General features: G+C 47.0%; 1 protein-coding gene across 2 annotated transcripts in view; it reads left to right on the forward strand.

Annotated features, from left to right (window-relative positions):
• The window catches only part of ADCY3 (adenylate cyclase 3), an 84,068-nt gene that overhangs the window by 38,211 nt on the left and 22,065 nt on the right, over positions 1–23,792 (forward strand). Inside the window, exons 1-2 of one of the 2 annotated variants that reach the window (XM_070799038.1) lie at positions 620–708; positions 1,059–1,208. In XM_070799038.1, the coding sequence (XP_070655139.1) occupies positions 1,107–1,208 (102 nt within the window). In that variant the 5' untranslated portion in view covers positions 620–708; positions 1,059–1,106. Of the gene's footprint in view, positions 1–619; positions 709–1,058; positions 1,209–23,792 lie in introns of those variants that run through there. The other variant, XM_019970611.2, reaches the window with a different exon arrangement.

A 23,792-nucleotide genomic window follows, 5' to 3' on the forward strand; every position in this document is an offset into this window, starting at 1 on the left:
AGAGGACTCTTAAGAATTTTCTCTAAACCACAGTTTGAAAGCATCAGTTCTTCAGTGGTCAGCCTTCTTTATGGTCCAGCTCTCACATCCATGCATGATTACTGGAAAAAATATTATTCTTGCCTTGCGAACCCCACAAACAGTATGAAATTAGAACCTGATCCAGCCCCAAATGGGACCAAGTTGGGTCAGAGATTGGAGCCGGCAGCAGCCAGCACCCGGAAATGTGGTTTGGATGTCAGGTCCACAGTCAAAGTTACCTCTGGCAGCCTCTGGGAGCTAGGGACGAGAGACACCTAGGGGAGCCTGCCAGGTGCCAGGGCTGGGGAAACAGCCTCTTGATGCCCAAAGAAGCCCTTGGCGCCAGTACACTGAGCTCACCAGATCAACATTAGATCCCAAACCCCTTCTTCTGCTTCCTGTAGCTGTAGTTCCTTCTGAGACCTGGATGTTGGTGCTGGCCGCCCTCTCACCAGGTGGCAGGTGAGTTGGCTCAGAGGATGCACGTGAATCCTAGAGGTCTGTAACCTGTGATTCACATGTTAGGTAGCATTGTGACAACACAATCAGCCTAGGACCTCTTCTGGTCTCCTGTGACTTTCCCTATGACCTGTAGCTGTTAGGATTATACACACCTGGCCAGTAGATCTCTTTCACTTTCCTCCCCAGCTATTCAGCACAGTGCCTAAATGCACCTATGAAGTAAGGGTAAGTGGTCATTGAACAAGTGAGTGGGCAAATGGATGAGTAACGGAGGGACCACTCAGGCCTCACAGTGGGCGGGATGGGCCAGCTTGGCTACCATGTAAAGGAGGATGGGAGAACAGTGGTCCTGCCACCAGCCTTCCAGGCCTGGAGCCACACCCTTGAATAACTTCAGGCATCCGTGGTGGGAGGGCAGGGTCTACTCCAGGGATCTGAATCCCTGCTCAAGGCCGGAGGCTCTGCCGGACACCTCCCTGGACCCTGGGCAACTTGGGGGTAGATTTTGGTCCCCTCCCTCTCCTGAAGATGGGCCCTGACCATTGTCCTTTCCTCTCCTCCTCCTTGGCATGCAGATTCTGGCCAACGTCTTCCTCTACCTGTGCGCCATCGTCGTGGGCATCATGTCCTACTACATGGCAGACCGCAAGCACCGCAAGGCCTTCCTGGAGGCCCGCCAGTCTCTGGAGGTGAAGATGAACCTGGAGGAGCAGAGTCAGCAGCAGGTCAGGCTCTCTGGGGAAGGCCGTGGGGCGGTACTGGCCTGGGACCCCAGTTTGGGGCCTGTCGGAAGGGAGTGAGCCCAGTTACTTCTGGGTCTCCGGGGCTCAGTGGGGCTTGGAGTTTGAATTCTCTTTTACTAGAGTTGTTGCTGCTCAGTTGCTCAGTCATGTCCAACTCTTTGCGACCCGATGGACTGCAGCACACCAGGCTTTCCTGTCTTTCACTGTCTCCTGGAGTTTGCTCAAACTCATGTCCACTGAGTCGGTGATACGATCCAACCATCTCAGCCTCTGTCACCCCCTTCTCCTCCTGCCTTCAGTCTTTCCCACCATCAGGGTCTTTTCCAGTGAGTTGGCTTTTCGCATCAGGTGGCCAAAGTACTGGAGCTTCGGCATCAGTCCTTCCGATGAATACTGAGGATTGATTTCCTTAGAGTTGACTGGTTGGATCTCCTTCAGTCCACAGGACTCTGAAGAGTCTTCTCCAGCACCACCGTTTCTTTGGAGGCATCACTCTTATCCCTCTGTCACTCCCTCTTGTGCAGATTCATGCTCCCCACCTACTGTGTGCTCAGGGCTCCCTGCAGTGGGGTTGGGGTGGAAGACACATTCCCTGGCCTCAGGGTCCTTTTGGGTGAAGTCTGTCATCCCCTCATCCCTCCTCCCATGAGCACTGTTTCCTTTGCACTCAGGGCAAGCTCCCCACTGCCTTCTCCTGCTACGTCATTTGTGAACACGGTAAAAGCAGCCCAGCCCCTGGGGCCCCACTGTTTACATTTTCCATTGAGAGAAGTGCCTGCTGTGCCCACGCTGTTTACTGGCTTCACTCCAGCCTCATCCACCGCAGAAGCTCCCTGCTCTCATGTGACTCAGTCTTTTTTTTTTTTTTTCCTGTTAATCTGTCTTGTGTAAACTTTATTATAACTTCAGTCACAAGGACTCGAGAGGGATAGACGGAGAAATTCTCCCTTCCCCAACACATATAATACACAAATACATAACATTCTTGCACATTGCATGTCTTTAATATAGTTTAAATAGGTTTGGGGAAAGAATGGGCTTCCCTGGTAGCTCAACAATGAAGAATCTGCCTACAGTGCAGGAGCCACAGGAGATGCAGGTTAGAGCCCTGTGTCAGGAAGATTCCCTGGAGGAGGGCGTGGCAATCCACTCCAGTATTCTTGCCAAGGAAAGGAAGATAAACTCACCAGTTAAATCTACCATGTGGATATAGAATTTTGGTTGAAACTTTCCACAACTTCTGCAAAGAAGGAGAGGCCCTGGGACTTCCCTGGTGATCCGGTAGCTAACACTTTGTACTCCCAATACATGGGGCCTGGGTTCAGTCCCTGGTCAGGGAACTAGATCCCACAACTGAGAGTTCATGTGCTGCATAAAAGATTCCACATGGCAACGAAGATTGAAGATCCTGCATGCTGCAACTTAGGCTGGTGCAACTTCAGTTTAGTTCAGTTCAGTCGCTCAGTCGTGTCCGACTCTTTGCGACCCCATGAATCGCAGCTTAATTAATTTTTTTGAAAAAGGACAGCCCTTGACTTGGGGAAAGTAGTACCTTAATCTTCATGAAGCTTCAATGTGCAGCTGTCCTTACCGCCACCATTGACATATCCTGACAGACCCCACACCCCCAGCAATCCAGATGTTTGACAAAGATCCGTGGGATTTATGGCAGTAATTCCCATATCAATGTACCAGTCTTTTAAATAGTTTTTGGTCTGCATTCGTCTCAGATGCTTTTTGAAGGTCTTCAGAAATTTCATCCACCAGTTTCCTGTTCTCCATAGGTTGACTTCCCCTGAATAAACGAACTCAGTAGGTTGAAAATATGTGCCTCTCTGCTCTGGGAACCATGTCATTTTCTGTTCAGGTGGTGCTGTTTGCTCTGGGCTCAGCAGGTTCACCGAAATTGCTGTTTTCATGGACCCTGCCACCCAGGTGGGCAGGGCAGTAGTTTCGGGGGGTTCCATTGGTGAACCTCACATTCTCCAGACAGTGCTGTTTGAAAGCACACACTGACTCATTTAGCTGATGTGTCCTGGCTTCCTCTGTCCTGGGGTGTTCCTTCTCTCTCTGTTTACCAGTGAGATCTAGAAGCGTCTGAGCTGAGCCTTGGACTCATCTCTTTCAGAAGACAGGCTTTAGAAGGGGAACCATCCTGACTTCCATGGTGACAAGGGGCCACCACACCTGTCCCCTTCTCCTCCGCCCTGTTTCCTGTCATTACCGAGGAGCTGCTGCGGCTGTAACTTAAAGAATCCTGCTTTACTGGCTTTACTGAGCCCCTTCAAAGGCATTCTTTAATTTCTGCCTTCTATACTGTCTTGGTTCTTGTTTGCATTTGATCTCTCATATTGTGGAGGCATCCCTCTGTGTTCTCTACATTAAAAAAAAAATGTGTGTGTCACCACTCAGCTAGACTGGAGGGTTCTTTTTTATATAGTCTGTGCAGTTTTGAGCATACTCATCTGTGTTGATCTTGTCAGTCTCAGAGTGTACAATCCAGGACATCTTCAATCACGTTCCACGGTGCTTGGTGGGGGCCTTCTGGGGTGGTGAGAAAGGCCCTGTGTCTCACCCTGGGTCTGTTATTCCATGTGTGGATGATTTGGACAAGTTATCCACCCTGGAGAGCCTCACTTTCCTCATCTTCAAAGTGGGAGTATTGCTACTCCAAAGTGGAGATGTTGATGAGCATCATCTTGCTGAGGGTTCCCTGAGGGTCAAATGAGAAACACAGACAGAAGTGCTTTGTAACTTGGGAAGCTGGGAGCGGTGACGGTCAGGCCACTAGGCCTGCTTTCTCATGCCCGGGCCGTATGCTCACTCCTGGCAGGGTCAGTGCAGGGAGCCTGGGGCCTGGCAGAGAGAACCACCCCTGTGTGCTCCAGGCCTCCTGGACACTATGGAGTAGCCAGAGGGTATCTGGCTGTCTGCCCAGGCTGCGTGGTAGCAGCAGGGCAGACACTGGCCCTGGAATGGGAGTCCAGGGAGGTGAAGGGAGAGGAGGGACAGACCCCCAGGCCTTGCTGGGGTGCAGCAGGTGCCTGTAAATGTCCATCAAGTGGACTTGAGCCTGAGTGTGCCCTTGGGCTAGTTCTTTCCGTCTTTGGACCTCAGTTTCCCTATATGTGAAGTGTAGATGATAACACATTTGCGGATAAAATGGGATAATCTGTGTCAATCCCTTTGAGGATGAGAAAAGCACTGGAGTTCTGCCACCTGTGAGTTAACATTTGCTCGTGTTTTTCTTTAGGACTTTTGTGACTATGTACATGAGATCTGCTTTCCATTTTAACTTTATTTCTCTGTCCTTGACAGGTTTGGGTATCATGGTTATGCCAACTTATTTACTGGAGAAATGTTCCCTCTCTTAGGTTACTCTTTTAATGTTTAGAAGAATTCACTTGTGAAGCCCTATTGGTCTGGAATTTTTCTTTATGAGTAGATTGGTCGGTCTAAAAAGTAAGGATGTACATTTCCTTTTGTGTGGGTTTTGGAAAGTTTTTGTTTTTTCAAGAACTTATCCATTTCATCTAAGTTTTCAAATTGTTGCTCTACGTGTGTTATATTTTATCTCTATGTGTCATTGTCTATGGGATTTGTGTTTCTTTTTTCATTACTGATATTGGTAATTTGTGCTTTCTATTTTTAAATTTTTTCTTAATCTGTTTTACTAAAGTTAATTCACGTTTTAGCCTTTTCAATGAAACACCTTTTTGGGTTTTTGTACATTTCTATAATTCATTAACTTATACTTCTAACTTTGTCATTTTCTTCTATTTTCTTTGGGATTAATTTTGGTGTTATTTTTTATCTTCTTGAAATGGAACTTAAAAAGCTAATTTTTTCAGCATTTCTTTTCTAAAACATGTACTTTTGCTGTAGATTTCCCTCATTACGTTGCTTTAGCTTTATTCCACAAGTTTCAATATGTCATATTTCTGTTGTCAATTAGTTCAGTTTTCTAAATTCTAAAATTCATATTTTCTAAATCCATTGAGGTGCTTTTGATCCATGAACTGTTTCAGTCAGTTCAGTCGCTCAGTCGTGTCCGACTCTTTGCGACCCCATGAATGCAGCACGCCAGGCCTCCCTGTCCATCACCAACTCTCGGAGTCCACCCAAACCCGTGTGCATCAAGTCAGTGATGCCATCCAACCATCTCATCCTCTGTTGTCCCCTTCTCCTCCTGCCCCCAATCCCTCCCAGCATCAGAGTCTTTTCCAATGAGTTAACTCTTCGCATGAGGTGGCCAAAGTATTGGAGTTTCAGCTTTAGCATCAGTCTTTCCAAAGGACACCCAGGACTGATCTCCTTTAGAATGGACTGGTTGGATCTCCTTGCAGTCCAAGGGACTCTCAAGAGTCTTCTCCAACACCACAATTCAGAAGCATCTATTCTTTGTCACTCAGCTTTCTTCACAGTCCAACTCTCACATCCATACATGACCACTGGAAAAACCATAGCCTTGACTAGATGGAGCTTTGTTGGCAAAGTAATGTCTCTGCTTTTGAATATGGTGTCTAGGTTGGTCATAACTTTCCTTCCAAGGAGTAAGCGTCTTTTAATTTCATGGCTGCAGTCACCATCTGCAGTGATTTTGGAGCCCAGAAAAATAAAGTCTGCCACTGTTTCCACTGTTTCCCCATCTATTTGCCATGAAGTGATGGGACTGGATGCCATGATCTTAGTTTTCTGAATGTTGAGCTTTAAGCCATTAGGAGTACATTAATTAATTTCCAAATATCTGGGGACTGTTTAAAAGTTATCTTTTTTTTTTTTTTTGCCACACCATGTGGCCTGAGGGATATAATTCCCCAACCAGGGACCAAACTGATGCCCCCTGCATTGGGAGTACAGAGTCTTAACCATTGCACCCCCAGGGAAGTTCCTAAAAGTTATCATTTTATTGTTGATTTTTAGGTTAATTTGACTGTGGTCAACGAACATGCTCTGTATGACTTTGGCCACCTGATGCAAAGAGCTGACTCATTTGAAAAGACCCTGAAGCTGGAAAAGATTGAGGGCAGGAAGAGAAGGGGGACGACAGAGGATGAGATGGTTGGATGGCATCACTGACTCAATGGATATGGGTTTGGGTAGACTCCTGCAGTTGGTGATGGACAGGGAGGCCTGACGTGCTGTGGTTCATGAGGTCGCAAAGAGTCAGACACGACTGAGCGACTGAACTGAACTGTATGATTTTAGCCCTGTGAAATTTGTTGGAACTTGATTTTTGACCTAGCATGTGTATGTATCAAAATGCCTTTCAAAAATGAAATAAGATCGATAAATGTCAGTTATGACTCATTTGCATCTACCCCAAAGTATTTTTACCTCTTTGGTCACAATGTAAAGATTCACAACACTTAATTCCCCCTCCCCCATATTTTCTAGCCATTGTAATGTATATTATTATTTATTTATTTCAGGTTTTTAAAAAATTGGGATGTGGTGGATTTACAGTATTTTCTTAGTTTCAGGTGTACCACATAGTGATTCGATTATAATGTATTTTAATTCAACATATATTTAAACCCCACAAAACAGTCTTACCCAATTATCATTGTTTTACAGCTAATAGTCATTACCTATGTTTGCCCATATTTTACCCTCGATTATACTCCACTTCTTCATTGCTGTGCTTCCACCTTCTTGAGGAATTCCTTGTAGTACTGCTTTTCAGGTAGGTGTGTTGGCACTAAATTCTCCCCCATTTTTAATTGCTAGAAGAGTTTATTTTTATTTCAATTTTGAAAGCCACTTTTTAATCAGATAAAGAATTTTAAGTTGCCAGATTCTTACTTTCTTCCCTTTGAAGGAGTCTTTCCCTTGTCCTTGGGCTTCCATTGTAACGCCAGCTGTAAGACACACTGTTGCTCCTGTTATTATTTATTTATTGAAGGGTTATTTTCAGTTGCTCAGTCATGGTGTACTCTTTGCAACCCCATGGACTGCAACACGCCAGGCTTCTCTGTCCTTCACTTCTCCTGGAGTTTGCTCAAATTCATGTCCATTGAGTTGGTGATGCCATCTAATCATTTCATCCTCTGTCGCTCCCTTCTCCTCCTTTCTTCAGTCTTTCACAGCATCGGGGTCTTTTCCAGACCAGAGGGCCCAGGTTCAATCCCTGGTTGGGGAACTAAATCCCACAAGCTGTGGTGTGTCCAAAAAGAAAGATTGTGGCAACCCTGCACCAAGCAAGTCTGCCAGCACCATTTTTTCCCCCCAACAGCATTTGCTCATTTCATGTGTCTGGGTCACATTTTGGTAACTCTCACAATATTTCAAACTTTTTCATTAATTTTAGATTTGCTGTGGTGATCTGTGATTGGGGGTTTTTGCTTTCACTGTTGTATTTATTTGGGGGGCACCATGAACTGCACCCATCTGATACAGCAAATTTAATAAATAATATTTATTCTGACTGTTCCACTGACTGGCTGTTCCCCTATCTCTCTCCCCCTTCTTGGACCTTCCTATTTTCTGAGACTCAACAATATTGAAACTAGGCCAGTCAGTGCCCCTACAGTGGCCTCTGAGTTTTCAAGTGAAAGGAAAATTCACATGATTCTCACTTTAAATCAAAAGCTAGAAATGATTAAGCATAGTGAGGAAGGCGGAGAAGGCAATGGCACCCCACTCCAGTACTCTTTCCTGGAAGATCCCATGGATGGAGGAGCCTGGTGGGCTGCAGTCCATGGGGTCGCTAAGAGTCGGACACGACTGAGCGACTTCACTTTCACTTTTCACTTTCATGCATTGGAGAAGGAAATGGCAACCCACTCCAGTGTTCTTGCCTGGAGAATCCCAGGGATGGAGGAGCCTGGTGGGCTGCCGTCTATGGGGTCTCACAGAGTTGGACACGACTAAAGTGACTTAGCAGCAGCAGCAGTGAGGAAGGCATGTCAGAAGCCAAGACAGGCCAGAAACTAGGCCTCCTGCACTAGTTAGCCAAGTTGTGAATGCAAAGGAAAAGTTCCTGAGAAAGCAGAACAGCCTTATGGCTGATACGGAGAATTTTGGTGATACGGATAGAAGATGAAACCAGCCACAACCTTCCCTGAAGCCAAAGCCTAATCCAGAGCAAGGCCCTCACTCTCAACAGTTCTGTGAAGGCTGAGAGAGATGAGGAAGCTGCAGAAGAAAAGTGTGAAGCCAGCAGAGGTTGGTTTCTGAGGTCTAAGGAAGAGGCCATCTCCATAACATAAAAATGGAAGGTGAAGCAGCAACTTCAGCAAGTTGTCCGTAAGTTCTAGCTGAGATCATTAATGAAGGTGGCTACACTAAACTATAGGTTTCCAATGTAGGTGAAGTAGCCTTCTATTAGAAGATGTCATCTAGGACTTTCATAGCTAGACAGGAGAAGTCAATGCCTGACTCCAAGCATCAAAGAATGAGCTGCCTCTCTTGATAGGGGCTAATGCAGTTGGTGACTTGGGAGTTGAAACCAATGCTTATTTACCATTCTGAACATCCGAGGACCCTTAAGAATTATGCTACATCGCCTCTCCTTGTGCTTTATAAATGGAACAACAAAGCCTGGATGGCAGCAAGTCTGTTTACAGCATATTTTTACTGAATATTTGAAGCCCACCATCTAGACCTAATGCTTAGAAAAAAGATGCCTTTAAAAATATTACTGCTCGTTAACAATGCAGCTGGTCACCCAAGAGCTCTGATGAAGAAGGACAAGATTATGCTTTTTTCATACCTGCCCACATAACATCCATTCTTCTGCCCATGGATTAAGTAATAATTTCAACTTACAGGTCTCGTTATTTAAGAAATGTATTTTGTAAGGCTATAGCTGCCGTAGGGAGTGATCCCTCTGATAGATCTGGGCAAAGTAAATTGAAAACTTTCTGGAAAGGATTCCCTAGTTTAGATGCCATTATGAACATTTGTGATTCATGGGAAGAAGTCAAGATATCAACATTAACAGAAGCTGATTCTAACCTTCATGAATGACTGAGGGGTTCAAGACTTCAGTGAAGGAAATAATGCAGACATGGTAGAAATAGCAAGAGAGACAGAATTAGAACTGGAGGCTGAAGATGTGACTGATTACTGATGACACCAATGGATGAAGTATGGCTTCTTATGGATGAGCAAAGAAGGTGGTTTCTTGATAGATTTTACTCCTGGTGAAGATGCTGTGAAGATTGTTGAAATGACATCAAAGACTTTAGTAATAGGATATTACATAAATTTAGTTGATAAAACAGAAGCCCAGTTTGAGAGGATTGACTCCAGTTCTGAAAGTTTTACATGCTATGGAAAAACCATTTATGAAAGAGTCAACTGATGCTGCAGACTTCATTGTCTTATTTTAAGAAATTGCCTCAGTCACCCCAACCTTCAGCAGCTACCACCCTGATCAGTTAGCAGCCATCAGCATCAAGGTAAGGCCCTCACCAGCAAAAAGATCATGACTTGTTGAAGAGTCAGGTGACAGTTAAAAATTTTTAGCAATGAAGTATTTTTTTTGATATGCTGTTGTACACTTAATAGACTTCAGTATAGTGTGAACATAACTTTTATATGCACTGAGAAACCAAAAAATCCATGTACTCACTTTATGGCAATATTCATGTGATTGCAGTGTTCTAGAACTGAACCCACAATATCTCTGAGGTGTGCCTGTATAGACTTTTCACACACAGATGGTATGTTCACTCTTCTGCACTCTCTATTCACCCAGTCCCTTAGAGAGGGTTCCAAGTCCATATTGCATTGCCTCATGCTTTTTGTGACTGTGTTGAATTCCATTGTGTGGAGGTAACATCATTTATTTAAAAGGGCTCCTGTAAGTAGACATTTAGGTTATTTCCAGTTCTATGCTACTGCAAACATTACTATAATAGATATCTTTATAGGGATACCATATTATATATGTATAAATATATCTGAAAGCTAAAAACCTAGAAGTGGAATTGCTTGATCAGTGCATTTAAAAATTATATGTGTATACATATATGTGTGAACATGTATATATATGTATATATATGTATATTTACTGTAATATACATAAGGTAGAATTTACCATCTTAAACATTTTGAAGTTTATAGTTCAGTGACATTAAGTACATTCTCAATGTTGTACAGCCATCACCACTCTTCGCCTCTAGAGCTTTTTCATTATTCCACACAGAAGTTCTATACCCATTAAATGTTAAATTTTCATCCTCCCCTTCCCTGGCCCCTGGAAATCACTATTCTACTTTCTGTCTTTATGAAATTGACTGTTCTAGGTACCTCATATACATTATTGTTTTTATTTAGTCACTAAGTCATGTCTGACTCTTCTGTGACACCATGGACTGCAACCCACCAGGCTCCTCTGTCCATGGGATTTCCCAGGCAAGAGTCCTGGAATGAGTTACCATTTCCTTCTCCAGGGGAATCTTCCCAACCCAGGGATTGAACCCACATCTTCTGCATTGCAGATGGCTTCTTTACCACTGAGCCACTGTGAAGCCCCCTCATATAAGTAGAATCCTACAATATTTGTCCTTTGGTAACTAGTTTATTTCACTTCGAATAATGTCTTCAGGGTTCATCCGTGTTGTAGCATGTATCAGAATTTCATTCCTTTTTAAGGTTGAATAATATTCCAGTATATATATATAACACACTTTGTTTATCCATTCATCTGTTGATGGGATCCACCTTTCAGCCCTTGTGAATGATGCCTCCGTGCACTGTTGGTGTGTAAGTATCTCTTTGAGTCCCAGCTTTCCAAGCCTTTGGGAATAAACACAAGTGGAATCGCGGGTTATATGGTAGTTCTGTATTTAGTATTCTGAGGAACCAGGCACGTGCATTTTTAATGTTGATTTGTTGCTGTTGCTGTTGTTGTTCATTCACGAAGTCCTGTCCAACTCTTTGAGACGCTATGGACTGCAGTACACCAAGCTTCCCTGTTCCCTTCATTATCTCCCAGAGCTTGCTCAAACTCATGTCCATTGAGTCGGTGATGCTATCCAAGCATCTCATCTTCTCACCCCCTTCTCCTGCCCTCAGTGTTTCCCAGCACCAGCATCTTTTCCAATGAGTTGGCTCTTCACATCAGGTAGCCAAAGGATTGGAGCTTCAGCCTCAGTTCTTCCAGTGAATATTCAGGATTTTTCTTTAGGATTGACTGGATTTTCTTTGATCTCCTTGCAGTCCAAGGGACTCTCAAGAGTCTTCTCCAGCACTACAATTTGAAAGCATCAATTCTTAAGTGCTCAGCCTTCTTTATGATCCAACTCTCACATCCGTACATGACTACTGGAAAAACATAGCTTTGACTATATGGACCTCTGTTGGCAAAGTGATATCTCTGCTTTTTAATATGCTGTCTTGGTTTGCCACAGCTTTTCTTCCAAGGAGTAAGCGTCTTTTAATTTCATGGCTTCAGTCACTATCCACAGTGATTTTGGAGCCCAAGAAACTAAAATCTATCACTGTTACCACTTTTCACTCTTCTATTTGCCATTAAGCGACAGGACAGGATGTGAGGATCTTAGTTTTTTGTATGTTGAGTTTTAAATAAACTTCTTCACTCTCTTTTCACTTTCATCAAGAGGTTCTTTACTTCCTCTTCACTTTCTGCCATTAGAGTGGTATCATCTGCATATCTGAGGTTGTTGATATTTCTCCCAGTCATCTTGATCCCAGCTTGTGATTCATCCAGCCTAGCATTTCACATTGATGTACTCTATATATAAATTAAATAAGCAGGGTGACAATATACAGCCTTGATGTACTCCTTTCCCAATTTTGAACCAGTCCATTGTTCCATGTCCAGTTCTAACTGTTGCTTCTTGACCCACATACAGGTTTCTTAGGAGATAGATAAGGTGGTCTGGTATTCCCATCTCTTGAAGAGTTTTTCACCGTTTGTTGTGATCCACACAGTCAAAGGCTTTAACGTAGTCAGTGAAGCAGAAGTAGATATTTTTCTGGCATTCCCTTGCTTTCTCTGTATCATTCAAGAGATGTTGGCAATTTGATCTCTGGTTCCTCTGCCTTTTTAAAATCCAGCTTGTACATCTGGAAGTTCTTGTACTACTGAAGCCTGGCGTGAAGGATTTTGAGCATTATCTTGTTAGCATGCGAGATGAGTGCAGTTGTGCAGTAGTTTGACATTCTTTGGCATTGCCCTTCTTTGGGATTGAAATGAAAACTGACCTTTTCCAGTCCTGTGGCCACTGCCGAGTTTTCCAAATTTGCTGACATACTGACATAGTTAATGTTGATAAATATTACCAAATTGTCTCACAGAAGTTCAAACAATTTACCCTCCTCTCAGCAATGCATGAGAATGGACTTAGGCACTTAAGGTTTCCTTGTTTATCTAGAAAAGACTTCTTTGTTTTGGAACTCCTGCAGCTCCCCCCACAGATGTCTGTTTGGAAACCCCAGCTGCAGGGAACAGGCCCCAAGGCAGTGGTAGCATCCTGTGAGCTGTTGCCCACTGTTTTCTTATTTGAGTCAAGTCACAGCCAGGTGAACACAGGTTGGAAGAGTTTCTTTTCTTTTTCAGTATACATTGTACAATATTTGATCAAAACAGACAAGTCCAAAGAAAAAATACGATAGAGGCGTATTCCTTCAAGTCTTTTTTCCTCCTTCTGTGTTTTGCAAGTGTTAACCCTTATAAAAGTCACAGCTTATTCTCAGATGTAGCAGTTTAGAACCAGATATTCAAGTTTTCGCTGTCTCATATGCTTATTATGGAAGCTAAATGTAAAGGGTTTATTTAGCACAGAGCTAAGCCATAAAGTTAAAAGACTCTTGCTCCTTGGAAGAAAAGCTATGACCAACCTAGACAGCATATTAAAAAGCAGAGACTTTTACCAACAAAAGTCCGTCTGGTCAAAGCTATGGTTTTTCCAGTAGTCATGTATGAATGTGAGAGTTGGCCTATAAAGAAAGCTAAGCGCCAAAGAATTGATACTTTTAAACTGTGGTGTAGGAGAAGATTCTTGAGAGTCCCTTGGACTACAAGGAGATCCAACCAGTCAATCCTATAGGAAATCAGTCCTGAATGTTCATTGGAAGGACTGATGCTGAAGCTGAAGCTTTGCATACTTTGCATACTTAGCTAATACTTTGGCCACCTGATGTGAAGAACCGACTCATTGGAAAAGATCCGATGCTGGGCAAGATTGAAGGCAGGAGAAGAAGGGGACGACAGAGTATGAGATGGTTGGATGGCATCACTGAGGCAATGGACATGTTTGAGTAGGCTCCGGGAGTTGGTGATGGACAGGGAAGCCTGGCATGCTGCATTCCATGGGGTCACAAAGAGTCGACACGACTGACCAACTGAACTGAAATAGTAGACCCTGAACTGTCTACCACTAATATTATTGTTGTTGGATACATTTTGAAGATACAGAGAAGTAGAGAAACTTCCCATAATCCAGGGGTTTCTTTTAAAAAATATCTTTTTTTTTAAATACAATTTTTAAATTGGGCTCTCAGCTAGAACAGGCTTTCAAGTTTACTGGGATTTTTTTCTTTTTCCTTTTTGTTGAGGTGAAAAAGGCTGTGCTGAGACAAGGGAGCCCCTGGGTGACGAGGAGATGGGACAGAGTCTTGGGTTCCAGTGACTCGGCTTGTCTCCTCCTCTGCCGGGAGAGTGGGGCCTCGTGGGTTTGAGGCTCTAAGAGCGAGCATGCCCTGGCAGGCGAGGGCCTCTCGTTGCATTGCTGAGCACATATCTGACACTTCAGGCCATCCAGTGGGACCACAGGGTGGAGTTGTTTTTCTTTATTCTCATGTGACCATAGCTCCAGGGTTTAGTTGGGGACCTTGAGGGTTGCTAAGCGCCCCAGCTGCCACCTGGCAACTGCAGGCATCCAGGAAATCCAGCCAGCACACCTGTCACCAAGGACGGACTGCAGAATGATGACCCTTTCGGAATCACATCCTCAGAATCACTTCCCAGGGTTGGGAAGTGGTTGGAGGAGCCTGTGGGGGAGGGTGTAGAGAGGATGGGGACAGGCAGGTCTGCACTTCCCCTCAGATCACGTTCAGTTAGGAAGCCAACCAGGCCCTCACTGGGGGAGGAGAACTGCCCTTGGTCCCCACGCTCCCAGAGGAGGAAGCTGCAGGGGAGCCCAGGGTCAGAAAAGCAGTCATCATCACCCGTCCCCAGTGAGGGCCAGGGCCAGATCTCATTGCTCCGTGGTGTCCTGGGGAATTCAGTGTGGGTGGGCACTGGGGGCGTCCCACTCAGCTCCTAGTGGGATGTGTAGACAACAGTTGCTTCTTTCTGCCTCTCCTCCTACTTCAGCCCAAAGCCCAGGTCACCTGTGACCAGGGATGGCCTTTCTTCTTCAAGCAGGAGTCTTTGCTGGGGTGGGTGACCTTCTGTCCTTGAGCAGGTCTCCAAGGGGAGTCTTACCCATTTACCATGAAAGTCAGACTTCTCAGGCAAGAGAGGCTTGGGACTCATCTCCTGTCTTTTTCTGAATGTCTCTGCCCAAGCCGGCCTCCCTGTTCCCTTTGAGACCTTTAGCTGTGAGAATAAGGCCCAGAGTGATCTCAGCCTCAGTTGGTGGGGAGAGGGGAGTGAGAGTGACAGAGAGGTGAGGAGCTCGCTGCCTCCCAGCCTAGGGGTTGGCTTCCAGTGTCAGCCCTCAGAGTGCCCACTGTTGTCCTGGCAACAGTGAGGTTGGGACTGGGGACCTGCCTCCGGGGAGCCAGTAGGGGATGGGGGCGGAGGAGGAGGATGCACCCTGCTGTCCGCTGCAGCTCTGCCTCTCCCTTTTTACATGATGACGTCCTGTTATATAAGCAGCTGATGTGGGTGGGGCAAACCCATCACCTACTTGACAGGAACCACAGAGGAAACCCCCTGGCATCAGCCTCCGGAGATCCCTGCTGCCTTAACTGCTTCACAGAACCACGTGCAAGTGTGTTTTTAGTTTAGCCTTGAAGGCTTCTTGGTTTGAGAAAACCCAGAAGGTGAATTTCCCATGACATGAAGTAAGAATTAGTGCATCTCTCCGTTCCAGCTCTCACCTCTTGGATTTCACAGCATGGTCTTCATTCTAACATTCCAGGATTTGGCAAAATAAATGCATGTTAGATGATGCAAGTAAGGAGCCCTCAGAGGAAAGGTTGTTCTAAGGCCAGGGAGGGCCCCTGCCGGTGGGGGAGCAGGGGAATGGGCACTGGTGGCACTGCCCATGAGGCTGGCGGACAGCCCCCTGTCTGGGCTGTGTGGCCGCTGAGCTGGGTCCCTGCCAGGCTCTGGAAGGTCCTGAGCCCTGGCCACATAGCCCAGCACTGTTTTCCTCTGCACACAGCCACAGAGTCCACAGTCTGCATCCAGCGTGGTCAGGGTTATGGTGCATCCCCACCTTTATCTGGCTAGAAGGATGAAGTTTTGTTTAGTAATAGGGGTAGTTGTGCTTTTTTTTTTTTTTTAACAATTTCTTGTGCTAAGTCGTAGGCTGAGTTTTTACTAAATTATTTAATCATCACAACAAAACCCTTCTGGGGAATAGGCCCACCCCTTCTCCATCCTGGTGAGGCTATCTATTCGGGAGAGTTACTAACTAGGAGGGTCAGGCGAGTAGTCCCAGACGACATCCACGCTGTTGGTTTCTGTTTTCTTTGACCTGCCCAGAGCTTCACAACTTTCCAGTACTTAAAAATGTAGACATTCTATATAAAAACTTGTTATTTCTGACTGCCTTGGGAAATGGAAAGGTCTGACAGCATGGGGTGCAGAGTGAGACTTGCATTCACATCCGAGCCAGGGCACTTACCTGCTGCATGACCTTGAGCCAATTACTTCTGCCCTTTGAGCCCCCGTTTCTTTGTCTATGAAATGGGAACAGGATAAGATTGTCAGACTGTCTCAAAGATAGGATTCATCCCACAGATACTTTCAGTATGCTTCTAGACACTGGAGATACAGCTGTGAACAGAACAGAGTCTAGATTGCTGCTTAATGTCATGGGCCAGAGAAGGCTTTCTAATAAGATGAGATTTGAGCAGAGACCTGAAGGCAGTGAGGGTGTGAGCCATGCAGTGATCAGAGAAATGAGCAGTAAGTGCAAAGGCCCTGAGGTATGTTCACAGAACGTCAAGGCAGTCAGCGCAGCTGGAGCAGAGCTGAGGGGATGAGAGGTGGGAGGTGCGGCAGAGAGGTGATGGGGCTGTTAGACCTTGGCTTTTCCCTTAAGGAGAACCCTGCTTTGGAGGATTTAAATGTATCAGTCTGGCTGCTGGTGGAGAGGACACAGCAGTAGAAGCAGGGAGACCAGTTAGAAACTTTGCAGTAATTCTGGTGAGAGAGGATAATGGCCCAGACCAGGATGGAATGATGAGGAGAACAGAAGATTCTGGATATGTTTTGAAGGCAGGGTACTGGAGGGTAGACTGGGATATGGGAGAGTGATGGCTCAGAGATGGCTCTAAGGATTTTAGCCTGGAGGCGGTGAGTTTGCTCTGGGTCCAAGACGAAAGCAGATGGTCTGTGCTTGCACAGCAGGCGTCTTAGCACTCTTCTCCACTGATCACAGATGTGACCTCAGCATCCTTCTCAACACAGTGCTCTGGGCAGCTGCTCTCCATCCCTCAGAGTTGGCATGTGAGCTGGACTTAATTGCTGCTGTAGCATTCTAGAGGTGTACAGTCATTGGGACTGTTTAAAATTATTTAAAATTTTTAAATTAAAAATCACTTCCTCACTGCAGTAGCCACATTTCATGTGCTCAGGAGTTCTGTGTGGCTGGCTCGTGGCTACGCGTTGGACAGCAGAGATTACCAAACATTTCCATGACTGCAGAAAGTGCTGTTCTGGAGGGTGATGCCTTGCCCCTTGAGCCGTGGCTCCTGGTTGGCAGCTCATTAACTCACCAAACCTCTTAGGAGCACCTGCTTTGTGCCAGGCTGTCCGGTGAGGGCTCCAGATACCACGTGGGTGGCTATCTTTGGGCCCAAAGGGCTGTCTCCTGAGATGCTGGTCACCTTGGCCCGCAGTAGCCTGTCTCTGGGGACTGCACAGGCACCCAGACAGGCGACTGTCAGCCCCACCTGCTCCGCACCCGCTCTCCCCTCTAGCAAGGTAGGGGTGGGGACCGACCCTCGGTCTGTACGGTTTCTGGGCTGTTCTCTCAACTCTGAGGTTGGGTGTGGAGTTCGTCTTTCTGGGAGATCCTGGGCTGCTGGCTTGGAGCCTGTCTCACCCCAGAAGGTCTTGTTTAAAGATACGCTGGGTTTTGAGTTATGCAGCCTCTCCGTTCTCTGCTCTCTCCCAGCTTTTGTCTGAAGACAGCAAAGCACTCCTGCCCTGTGAGACCAGCCAGTCGGCATGCAACTTGACGGCCTTGTTCCCCTGAGTTCCTGGGAATACTGTTCACCATTGGCCTTCACAGCATGTAGCTCAGGGGTCTGCCTAGGCGACCAGTGACTGTTCTTTGACCTCAGTCATGACCTTGTCTTTGGGATGAGGCAGCACGTGTGGGCCCCCTGGGTCTAAATGGTGGCTGTCTGTTCACACTCAAATGGCAGACTGTCCAGATTACATGATGTGGTCTCATGTCCTCTTGTCAGGTCAGGTGCTATTTGGGCCCTGACCTCCCCGGGCTAACAGGCCAGGTTCCTACTCGGCATTTCCTTCTCCTTCTGCCTCCTCTGCTCAGGTAGTCAGACCAAGATGGGCACCCGCTGGGGGCTAGTGACCTTTTGGCTTCTAAGTGGCCTGGAAACTCCAAGAATGTGGATAAATGAGGACCAGAACAGACATGTTTGCAGACTGCTGTGGGTCTTCTCCCAGCTCATTGTAGTGATGTGTGTGTGTGTGTGCGTGTGTACACATAAGAACACACACATCCTTTCACTAGATAAGCAGAACTAACACACTTACTTCATACAGACACTACACACACGCGCACGCGCCAACCACCCGGGCACTGTCGGTCTCACCACAGTTAACCCGTCTCCCTCCCTCTGTCCCTTCCACGAGGATGTTGTAGAAACTTAGCTTCTCATCAGCCAAGCTTATTTATCCCAGTCCCTGGTGGCCACGCTGCTGTAATTAACTCGTGAATCTGCCTCATCGGAGTATCAGCTGTAACCACTCGGGGCCCCTGGGAGCAGTGCTGGCCCCCTCCTCTGTCTCAATCCCAGGGCGGCAGGAAGGTGAGACCTGGCATGAGTCCCACTAAGGAGAAGGGGGCTTGGTCTGTCCCTTCCCCAAGCCTGGCCGAGGCTGTGCTCACAGTGCTCTGTCCAGGGCTCGTCTGAGCAGCTCAGCACGTGACCAGATGAGGAGACCACAGCTCAGGAGGCCAATCATCCTGCCTGGGGTCACTGTGGTCTCTTCTCCCAGGGACTAGGACCCCCACCCCACCTGGGTCTGCTCACCCAGCCCCAGCCCCTGGAGTGGGCCTGGGTCCTTCTCCTCGACTCACAGGGTCAGACTTCTGCTCTACTCATAAGGCCTACCAGAGACTTTCTTTCTCTTTCTGGACCTCGTTTGGTTCTTTGCCCAGAGGGTCAGGGCCTTGCCTTTCGTTGCTGTGTATTTTCAGGATGATCATCAAAGCTTGAGGGCTGGACAGGGGCTACGGGAGGCTCTTCACCCACCTTCTTTCTTCATGTGGAACCACGTCACAGCCTCTGGGTCCCTGAGTCCCCATCTGCTGGCCAGTCCTCCATTGGTGGTTGCCCCCTCTTGCAGCCTTCTCACATGGCATCTGAGGATGAGAGATCACCACCTCTCGTGGCAGCACATTCTTTATTTGAACTCCTTTGACTTTTAGAACATTCTGCCTCCGCTGGAAGCAATAGTCTATTTGCTGCAGTCTTCCCTTTGAGGCCTTCAGAGCAAGCGCATCCCTTTTCTACACAATAGCTTTCCTTGGACTTTCATTCTCTGTGAGGCTGCAGGACCCTCCCTTTCCTGAGCTGATTCCCAGTCCCCCATCCCACCCCCCGCCCACCCTCAGGTGCCCCAACGCCAGCACCCTCACCTCACGGTCACTTGCTGACCACGGCCCAGGTGATCTGTTTCTTTGTTGGGGGGAGGACCCAGCAGCTCCACCACCTCCTCTTTCAGGACCTTAACATCTCTTAAGGGCCAACGGACTTGTGTAGGCACCATTTTACGCTGTGGATTCATTTAAGATCTAATAGCATCTCAAATGGCTAGACTTTCCCCGTGTTGATACACTGTGCCTCCCCAGTTCTATTCTCTTGTAGTTGGTTATTACATTTACCCACTTTGAACTTCATCCTGTACATTATACCAGACCACTAGGGAGTAACCAATTGTCCTGTGATGTCCCATCCAGATATTCCATAAATACATCCTATGTGTCTTCTGAAGTTTTCTTTCTGGAAGCATTTCCACTTTGAACAGAGAAAGAGAGAACCCATTTTACAGATGAGCAATCAAGGCCAAAGGGGCAGTGTATGCCCTGGGTCACAGGAGCCTTAGAAGCTTGACCCCAACTCAGTGATTTTTTTGTTGTTGTTGTTCTACCCGCTTCAGCTACTCTTCTTCCTTCCAATACGATTTTTAAACCTTTAAAATGATTTGTCTCTTTAGCAAAGCCTGCTGTGTAGTTAGTCACTATTATCTTCACATCTGTCTTCAACCTCCAACTTCGATCCCTACTTTTCGTCTAGACCATCAGATTTTTAAAGTAGCTTCAAGGCACGGAAATGTCCTTTTCCCACAGTCTTGTTTCTGGCAAATGTCCAGCAGGCTCTTGCCAGAACTTTTCTGGACACCACCAGCCTGGAAAGGCACAGTCCTGAGAAAAGTGGCCTCTGCACACACGTCATTTTTTATAAAAGGAGAGATGATAGGAAGGGGTCTGGAGTGGATCATAGAAATTCACCTGATAATGAATGCTGAGTGTTAGAATTCAAAATGCCAGGAGTTTTAAAGATGTGGAGGTGATAGTTTCAATTTGGTTTTGAAAATGTTACAAAAAACCAATTTAAAAAATTAAAAAGGGTTAAAGGAGAAGAAAACTTAAATGAAAAGATCATCCAAATTGTTGAACACCCTCCCTCTGTGCCTTCTCTTTGTTCCTGATAAACTCTGATCACATCTTCCTGTTCTACTCCCAGTTCTTTGGGACTGTGATCATGAGTGGATTTTGTCTTTCTTAGAGGAGCCTGGGTGAGGGCTGGACCTCTGCATCTTTGTTCATACAGTCCAAGTTTCTGGAGGTGACTTGAATCTCATTGCTGCCTTGTCCTCTGGGTTTTAAGTGTTCTTTCTAATCCTCAGGTCTTGGTTGAAGGTTTTGCCTGCTGCTTGAGCATGGCCTTGGAGGCCAGGGTCTCTAGCAGTGACCTAAGCAGCACGATCTTTTTCTTGGTATACCAGTAAGCCCCTCCTCACTACATAATCATGGCTGTGCCTTTCCCCTCAGTTTCCTTTCCTTCCGATCCTTCTCAAATGCTTCTAAAGTGGTGCTTACAAACTTCAGTGTGGTCTCCAGTCAGCTGAGGGTCCTGGGCTGGGTGAGCCTCAGGCCCCCATCTGCAGGCCAGACTCGGGGTCATGAAGACTTGGGTCTCATGAGGTGGGCTTAGCTGAACCAGGGGACCTTCTAAAGCCTAGGCACCCAAGGACTCACCAGAGGTTGCTGCTCTTCCTGGCAGTGTCGAGTACTTCCAGAAGTAACCGGGCACCTTGGGCCCTTTGTGGTCAGTCCAGTGGCAGCTCACTGCACCTGCTCTGTAGGGGAGTCCTGCTGGCACCTCTTCTAAGTGAGCCCCTCTGGAGCTGCTGGAGCTGATATCTCTCACAACTTTGGGGTAACCCAGTATCCCAGGGCCCTCATTGTTGGTTACATTCAGAGCCAACTGTCAGTCGCTGAGGCCGAGCTCATAGCATTGGCCCCTTTATCCTCCTCCCCTCAGCCCACGGGGAAGATGGGGTGAGGCCTGCCCAGGACTGAGCCCAGGCCTCTCCTGCACCCACTTCAGCAGCACCCTCCTCCTCCTCCTCTGCTGACCATCAGGAGGAGTCCAGCTGCAGTCTGGTGTGCCCCAGGCCACCATGCTGAGGCGCCCACAGAGGACCCACCCTCCCACATAGCACCATGGGGACTGGGGCCCACAGAATGTTCTGGTGGGCTCACTCCCAGGTGATCTCCTTACTAGATAAGATTTGGGCACTTCACATTCATAGCAGAACAACGTCTGATGCAGGTGAGAGAGTTAGTGTGAGAAAACTGCATCCTTTGGGTAAGAAGAAGAAGCCCCTGATTCCATCAGTCAAAGAGCCCTGGGTTCAAGTTCTGGATCTTCCATGAGGCCCGAGGAACTGGAACAAATCACTAACCCTCCACACCTCGATTCGGGCACCTGCAGAATGGAGGCTGTTTACACGTTTGTGAAAATACAGGGTACGCAGGAAGGTTTTAGGGAAGAAGAGGGACAGCTGTGATACTGGTCAATAGCGTCCATTTGCCAGGCAAGGTGCTGTCTTCTGAGAACTGCAGAAAGAAGGCAGGCCAGAGAGCTGCTTCTGTCTCACGGCTCCTAAGGGAGGGCTACCGCCTCCTCCCTCCTCCCTTTGCTGCGAGGCTGTGGTCTCCCGCTTGTTTCGTGCCTGGCCGTCGGTCTTCTTTCTCAGGTTAGACCCGAGCAGACACAGGAGTCTGGAGCTAGCTCAGTGGCCTTGCCGGGATTGTCCTTTTCGAAGAAAACCGTGGTAGCTATAGACAAGCTGGGGTCAGGTCACAGCTGGAGGCAACAGGAAGTTTTGTGTTTATTTCCAGTTTAAAACGTAATTTAAAAAAGCCGCAGCAGTATGACGCCATATGGAGGTGGGTTAGTTGCTCAGTCGTGTCTGACTCTTGGCAACCCCGTAGGCTCGTAGCCTGCCAGGCTCCTCTGTCTGTGGAATTCTCCAGGCAAAAATACTGGAGTGGGTTGCCACCTCCTTCTCTAGATGACACCATTTAGCAGTTTCGAAAAACATCTGGAATTTTCTCCTAATTAGATCTCCTGCATTGAATCGCCCGTTTCTGTCTGGCATATATCCTTCTGCTGTTATTAAGATGCACGTGTATCCAGCGTCACCTTCACAGAATACAGTTCTGTGTCTTGCTTCTCTTTCTTTCCTTGTAACAGTTTTCATCAAGGTCATTTTTAAAGTTTCATAATCTTCCATCCAGAGGATGTGTCACAATCTAATGAGCCATTTTCTGGACATTTGGGCTGCTTAGAGTTTTTTCTACAAGTGTAAGTGATGCTGCAGTGAGGTTCTTCTTGCACATAAATCTTTTTATTTCTTTCGGATTATTTCTGTTGGATAAATTCCCAGAGGAGCCATTAATGGGTCAGAGGCTTGGAACATTCTTATGACTCTCAAAACATATAGCAACTGCTATCTTAGGAAGAGCAGGGTGAGGCTCTGCCTCTCTGCTGGGGAGGCCAAGCCATATCTCTCTGCTCTGGGCCCCTGAGACTGCCCTGGGTGGCTCCTGTCCTGTCCACGCCTGCGCCCTCTGTGAGACCCACCTGGCAAGTGCACTTGGATCCCAGCTTCTCCCTCCTCCAAGGAGACGTGGAAGAAATGCTGGAGTTTTACCTGGACTCTGAGAGTGACTGTCAGGAACCTTCTATGTGTGTGAGGATTTATCAGAAAGATCCATCGTTAGCATCACACAGTCTTAAAAGAGGCCAGGACCCAGGAATGGGTTTAGAATCTCTGAAATGTAAGGGCAAACAAGATCAGCATCAGCAAAGATGCTGGTAAAGTGGGTATAAGTGAGGAGCAGGGTGAACACACCTGGCCAGGGGCTGGGGGCTCTGGGGAGGTGGCAGGTCAGTGAGGAAGGGTGTTCTAGAAAGAGTGACACGAGAGCAGAGGGCAGGAAGGCATGCAGAAAAAAGCAGATGGTGTCCAGCTTGTCTACTGGGAGGGGCCACTAGGGAAGTCGGGGAGTCGGGGCCGTGAAAGCAAGTGGGTCACATGGAGGAGGCCTTGGGACCACAGAGCAGAGCACTGTGGGAGCCATCCGGGGATGTGAAATTGGATGTGGAAGGTGGTGGGAGGAGGAGGAGAGCAGAGCCTGGCCGGCACAAAACTGCGGTTGTGACATGGGCCTAGCCCCTCCTTCACTGCCCACTCAGCCGCTTTCCTGCTCCTGCCCTCCACCTTCTAGAATGTTCTTTTCTGTCAAGTCCCTTTGCTGCATTTTTTCTCATCTAACAAATTGTCCCTTCTTCTGTGTACACTATGCCTACTTCTTATTTAAGACCTGTTTTATCGGAGTGACTTAAGGTAGGCCCTGCCATGGAATTCTCCAGGCAGGAATACTGGAGTGGGTTGCCATGCTCTCCTCCAGGGGATCTTCCTGACTCAGAGATCAACCTCACGTCTCTTACGTCTCCTGCATTGGCAGGCAGGTTCTTTACCACCAGTGCCAGTTGGGAGGCCCCTTATCAGACTCTACCTTAAAGTAGACTCTGCCTGCTTAACCGTTTCTGGTCGACCATGAGGTTGCCTCACACGGCACACGAAGATCAGTAGCCGTAATTTACAACACAGCCTCTTTCTTATTATTTTACAATTTGACG

This window comes from Bos indicus, chromosome 11, assembly GCF_029378745.1.
Source record: "Bos indicus isolate NIAB-ARS_2022 breed Sahiwal x Tharparkar chromosome 11, NIAB-ARS_B.indTharparkar_mat_pri_1.0, whole genome shotgun sequence".
Taxonomy (NCBI): domain Eukaryota; kingdom Metazoa; phylum Chordata; class Mammalia; order Artiodactyla; family Bovidae; genus Bos; species Bos indicus.